This window comes from Rattus norvegicus, chromosome 19 (assembly GCF_036323735.1).
Source record: "Rattus norvegicus strain BN/NHsdMcwi chromosome 19, GRCr8, whole genome shotgun sequence".
NCBI lineage: Eukaryota > Metazoa > Chordata > Mammalia > Rodentia > Muridae > Rattus > Rattus norvegicus.
Window position 1 is genome coordinate 18,871,124 of NC_086037.1, and position 5,408 is coordinate 18,876,531.

The 5,408-nt window shown below is 44.1% G+C and overlaps 1 protein-coding gene across 1 annotated transcript; it reads left to right on the forward strand.

Moving 5' to 3' along the window:
- Window positions 1–262: 262 nt before the first annotated feature.
- Window positions 263–4,260, forward strand: LOC134483202 (uncharacterized). The gene is made up of 6 exons (XM_063278470.1): window positions 263–450; window positions 1,482–1,641; window positions 2,110–2,253; window positions 2,887–3,053; window positions 3,766–3,871; window positions 3,990–4,260. The coding sequence occupies exons 1-5, from the start codon at window positions 324–326 to the stop codon at window positions 3,828–3,830; spliced, it is 663 nt and encodes a 220-aa protein (XP_063134540.1). The 5' UTR covers window positions 263–323; the 3' UTR covers window positions 3,831–3,871; window positions 3,990–4,260.
- Window positions 4,261–5,408: the final 1,148 nt, after the last annotated feature.

The following is a 5,408-nucleotide window of genomic DNA, read 5'->3' on the forward strand; positions in this document are numbered from 1 at the left end:
CAGGAAACATTCACTTAGATGCATAGGAATTACTAAGGTTTTTTATAATCAAGCCTTGAGGAAAATTTGGCTTTGGAAGCAGGAGATGCTCAGTGGCTCTGCCCCAGGAAAGTCTCCTGGAAAGGGCACCTCTGCTTATGCTCAGTACAGGGAGAACATTAGCAGGGATGCAAAGTCTGCTCCCCATGACATCAGCTGTCCCTTCTTGGACATTCTATTGTCTCCTAGAGAGTTCTGGCATCCTCTGTGATGTCACCAGTGTTGTAGTGACAACCAGTGCCCTAGTTTCTCTCAGTCTGAGTCTGGCAGTTACAAGCTAAGACATGTTTTCCCGTCTTCGCAAGCGTTTTGGGAGGGGGAACGTCGATTCTGGAGAGACTAGAGTGAAGGAGTCTGGCCTTTCGTCTCAAAGTAATGATGGACAAAGACAGCACTTCTGGGGAATGTGGAGTAAGTTCTGGGCAGTGTATTTTGAGCTTCCTGCCAGGGGGGCTGCAGGCTTAAGCTGACCTTTCTAGCAATGGGCCACAACAACTGGAGCATCTGAAAAGGAATTGAATTTCCATGAATATCACAATTCCTTAAAGTCAAGGATTTCAGAACTTTAGTTTCCCCATCCCCACTGGGAGGATATGGTAAGGCCAATGCTATTATACTGTGAACTTCTGGTCTTTACTTTTCAGTTCATTTGTTATGTTACATTGATATAATAACACCATCAGGAGTCATGGAGGGTCCACCTTTTCTGAGTTTAGACAGGGCAGCAATGAATTTCACTGTCATTGCTTCTTTAAATACAGTGGGTATCTGACAGTAGTAACAGGGAGAGATTGTGCTCCAGGCAATAACCTTATGTTCTTAGACCTTCTCTGATTTCTTCTAACTGGCAGGGTCATCGTTTGCTTTATATATTAGAGGTTGTATGTTACAAAAATTTTTCTACATACCAAAACTATTTGGAACGTGTAGACCAAGATTCAGCCTGTAACCTATTCGCACTTCTGGGGCATTTGGTATTTCACATAGGGACACTGATAAGTCTGTTGAACATATCCTCCCTGGAAATGCGTTTTAAATCCAAAGTTGTTGGCTTAGAGTATCGTGTAGGACATCTGAGTGTCTACAATCACTCAAGTTTTGTGGATGGTGAATTTATCATCTGAGTTCTGAAGCCACAGGAGTGAGGGTCCTGAAACCAAGCTGTACCCTGTTCAGCTGATAATAATCCTGGAGAAGCCATCTCCGTGGTACATGTAAGCACGTGATGTCCGGCATAGGGAACACCTGGCTGCTTACATCTCTTGGTCTCTATAGAGTAGTGGGAGAACTGAGATCCACTGAGGAGGCCTCTTAAGGATAGACCAATCGCCTAGCAGTGACACTGGGTTCCTGGCTTGTTCTCCTGTTTAGGCCTCACTGAGGTCTATGAACACTCTATGCATTCTCCCCATGCAGGTTCACTTGTGTTCTTCTACCTACAGACGCTGGGAGAGAAACATCATACCCTGGCACTGAACTAAGCAAGAATCAGGCCATGAAGGAAAAGGAGAGGCTGATTAAAGAGCTGCAGCTCATTACCGAGGAGAGAAATGACCTGAGAGATCGCCTGAGGTTTCTGACAGAGAGATCCATGAAGAACAGGTATGAATCACTCCAAATGGTCTTGTTTCATTCCTGGGTCTGCAAAGTCACCTTTTTCTTATCCTATTAAGGTTTTGGGTTCTAGAAAGCTGTGCCTCCCTAACCACCCTGTGCTAAACCTCACCTCCCATATAGTGGAGATTCAGAACCTGACCCTTCCTGAGGAGTGAGATTGAAAATGGACTCATCTGCTTCCATTTATTTAAAAGCAGAACTTGTGATCTGAATGAAGAATTCAGGGATAAAGTCAGGGAGAGTGAGTTCCCAGTGTGCATTTGCAAAGCCCTTGACAGCTGGTGGCTTTGCAAGATTGTAATTGCAGTGAGTTTATGGTGAGTCTCTGTACTTGCTAGGCAGGGGACTGAGTGCTGGAAGATCCAGGCAGCAGCCTGGGGTAATATAGGACCCACCCTGAGTTCATATATTCCTAAATGCCGATGTTCATTGTATTCTATCATTTGGGGCCAGGCCACACATCAGGCCAAATCCATATTATGAAGACCTGGAGAGAATGGAGGAGGCGGTCATGTCAATTCTGCACAACTTAGAGATGGAGAACACTGAGTTCCATGAGAACAACCATAAGCTGAAGAAGGAGATTACCTTCTCTAGGTAAGTCCTGGTCAGAAAGGCTATCACTTGTGGAATGGCCATTTCTGACTTTCTTTGTTCTGGATTGGACAGTCTTCAGCTCTGGTTCAATCTCTTGTGCCATTTACCCACCAGTGTTCCAGGGTCATTAGGACTCAGTTTTCAGTTCCATAAAAGACTGTTCCTCAACCCAGGATTGTCTAGGCATCTTCAGAAGGCTCTAGAGAGAACAGTACTGATTGAAGTCAGCAGAAGGTTATTATGCTGACCTGGACCTATGGTGTCACACCAGGTTTTACAAAACTCAGTGCGTGGACCACATGGTTAGCATGACCTTCTCTTGGTTCTACTGACCTCTTTTGAGGGTGTTGGCCCAGTACTAATTGATGTTGGCCCCATGCATTGGGCTTTCATGGATAGTTGTAGATCCATGTTCTTTCTCAGAGGTGTGGACACTAATTGGTGTCAGGCCAAGCAAACAATTTATTCTTCCCCGAATTAACTCTTTATGGTTTGTGCAGTAGCCTTATATGTATCAAGATGCATTTTATTAAGTCTTCATGGGTATGTGGGACCTGGTAGAGTTAGTGGGACTTGGGAGTAGGAATGGGAGAAAGGGCCAGCATGATCTTACTATGCAGACTGTATTTCCAGAAACCTGCTCAGCCAGCTCCTGATGGAGAACACATGTAGGAAGAAGTTGGTCCCACTGAAGCAGGAGAGCAAGGAGGGACATCTTGATTGTGCACTGAACCAGAAATATTTGGTTGACTTCAACAAGAAAGATAAAGACCATCAACGGCCAGAACCAGCATTATCAGGTAGGGACGTGTTAGCTTAACAATATCTGATAAAATTTGCCACATTGATACATCTTTGCTTCTCTTACCACCTTTCTAATTTACACTCACAACCAGCCAACCACCTCATGTAATGGAATTGTTCATTGCTCTGCCTATGCACAAGTATTCTGGGAAGTTAAACACTTTTCAGAAACTGAATTATTGTGCAAGCATAATTTGCTGCTCTTTTTGAAGCTGCAGTCTAGAAATGGTGACAGATGAATAACATATCATATTATTGCATATCCATGTGATACATTGGATCCTATGTAGAGTTTTGAACAAGTTCTTGGTTCTTTGACAAATGACACTCTGTGGTCATGCGACTTCTTGTGTAGGAAACACCTTTCCGGGATAAGAACCAAGTGCAAATGTCAAATTAGTACTTGTCATTGGCTTTACCCTTGGTGACATATGGACATCTCCTTTCTTTCTGCAACCCAATGAGGTTCCTTCCATTGCCCTGTTCTTGGTTTGCACTGGTATAAGTCTGGGTCCCATATTGGCAGCCCACATTACTGTGAGGCTCTCTGGAGATTTTGCCCTGCCCACAGAGTTAGCAACAATGATATCACTTAAAATGTCCATGTCGACTATCCAATAGAACTGAGGTGGTAGAAGGCAGCATTCTGACAGCTGGCTTGCATTTCCCCACCAAATCAGTGTCTGAAAAACTGCCTTCCTCTCCCAGGTCTCAGAAAGTGCAAGAGAGCTGGAATTGGACACACACCAGTAAGAGAGCTTCCTGAAGAATAAGTTGCTTTCTCAGGAGTCCCTGATGACCAACATCCTGAATGGTAACAACATTTTTTGTATGAGTATTCATCCTCTGAGTTAATTTGTCATTTCTTAGAGACCCTAAATTCATATACCACTAAGCCAGCCTGACTGATTGAGGTCTTACTTTCTTCTCAGAAAACAGCACTTGAGAGACAACTTGGGGGACCGCCTTTCATTATGTGTGCTAGAGGAGAAACAGCAATACGTCTGTGCTTCTAAATGTTCGTTAAGAATATGCTTTTAGAAATATTTTTGTTATGATTTTAATTGAAGTTTTCTTTTTGTTGTTTCATATTTATATGTTCTTGTTACTATTTTTACTTTCAAATATTTTTAAATATTTTTATTCCTGTTAATCTTGTTGTGTTGTAAAAATGTATTTGTTATGAATAAAAATTGAATTCTATCTCTTGACTCTTAAGACTATCATTCTTACTCAAGGGTTCTGTCCCCTCCTGTGGACCTAGAACTGACAGCTACAGATGGATCTCTGCATGTTCCATGGAGCCTGGGCTAATAAGTGAATTCAAAGTCACCAAGGGGTACCCAGTGTGACAGTGTCTTTTGTGTGGAGAATGTGGCTGGGTCTCAGACACACACTTTATGATGTAATCACTGACACACTTTACCCAATTGTTAGGGTCCATGTGGTTCTTCTGAGAGAGCAGCAGATGCTCTACCCTGTGAGTCATCACCACAGCTCCTGCAGGTAGCTTTTGTTATTCCACATGAGGTGCTGTATTAGGTGGACAGGATCACCTCCAATTAAATAGAGAGATCTCAGGAGATGTGTGTTCACAGGGAACTTAATGAGCTGTGCGTGTTCAACGTGTTAGGTTGTCAGGCATCCCTACAGGGCTCTGGTGTTCCCACTGCACATTGTGGGTCAGCATCATCCTCCAGCATCACTTAGTGTCCATATTAGAGCAGATCTTTCACCTAATATCAATGATGACCATATGTATTATGCACATCTGATAAAATACAGAATAGAAACTAGCTTCTTGTAGGCCAGATTGGCTTCAGTAGTCACATGGATGTGATCAATCAGTGTTAGTCATGCCCTTCCAGCATGGTAGACTGCAGGTTGTCTGTCCCCATCACTTTGCTCTCTTGTGCCCAAAGAATGCTAAGGTCAGGGCCGTTGAGCCGTGAGGCAGAGGCTCACCACCCTCAGTGCTGCCTAAGACCCCTAAGACTGTCTCTTTCGGGTGTGTGCGTGCTGGACACTCAAGGATCCTGAGATCTCCGCAGCTGAGGTGAAACAGTACCGGAGCCATTGCAATGTGGGCACACATTTGGTTCTGGAGCTGGGCCACTCTTTGACTTTTGTTGAGTGGAGAGACAACTGTTGGCTGAGCCTTTGGTGAACCGGATGGCCCCTGGCCACGCCAGCAGTCAGCAGTATCAAAGCTGAGCAACCAGTGTTTTATGTTCCATTTTGTCATCGCTGGTCAGTGTTCTGATGCCACAGCACATGGTTGGCCTCAATCTCCCCATGTGGCCACAATCCCAAATTGATATGGCCTCCACTTCCCAAGTGCCACTGGATTT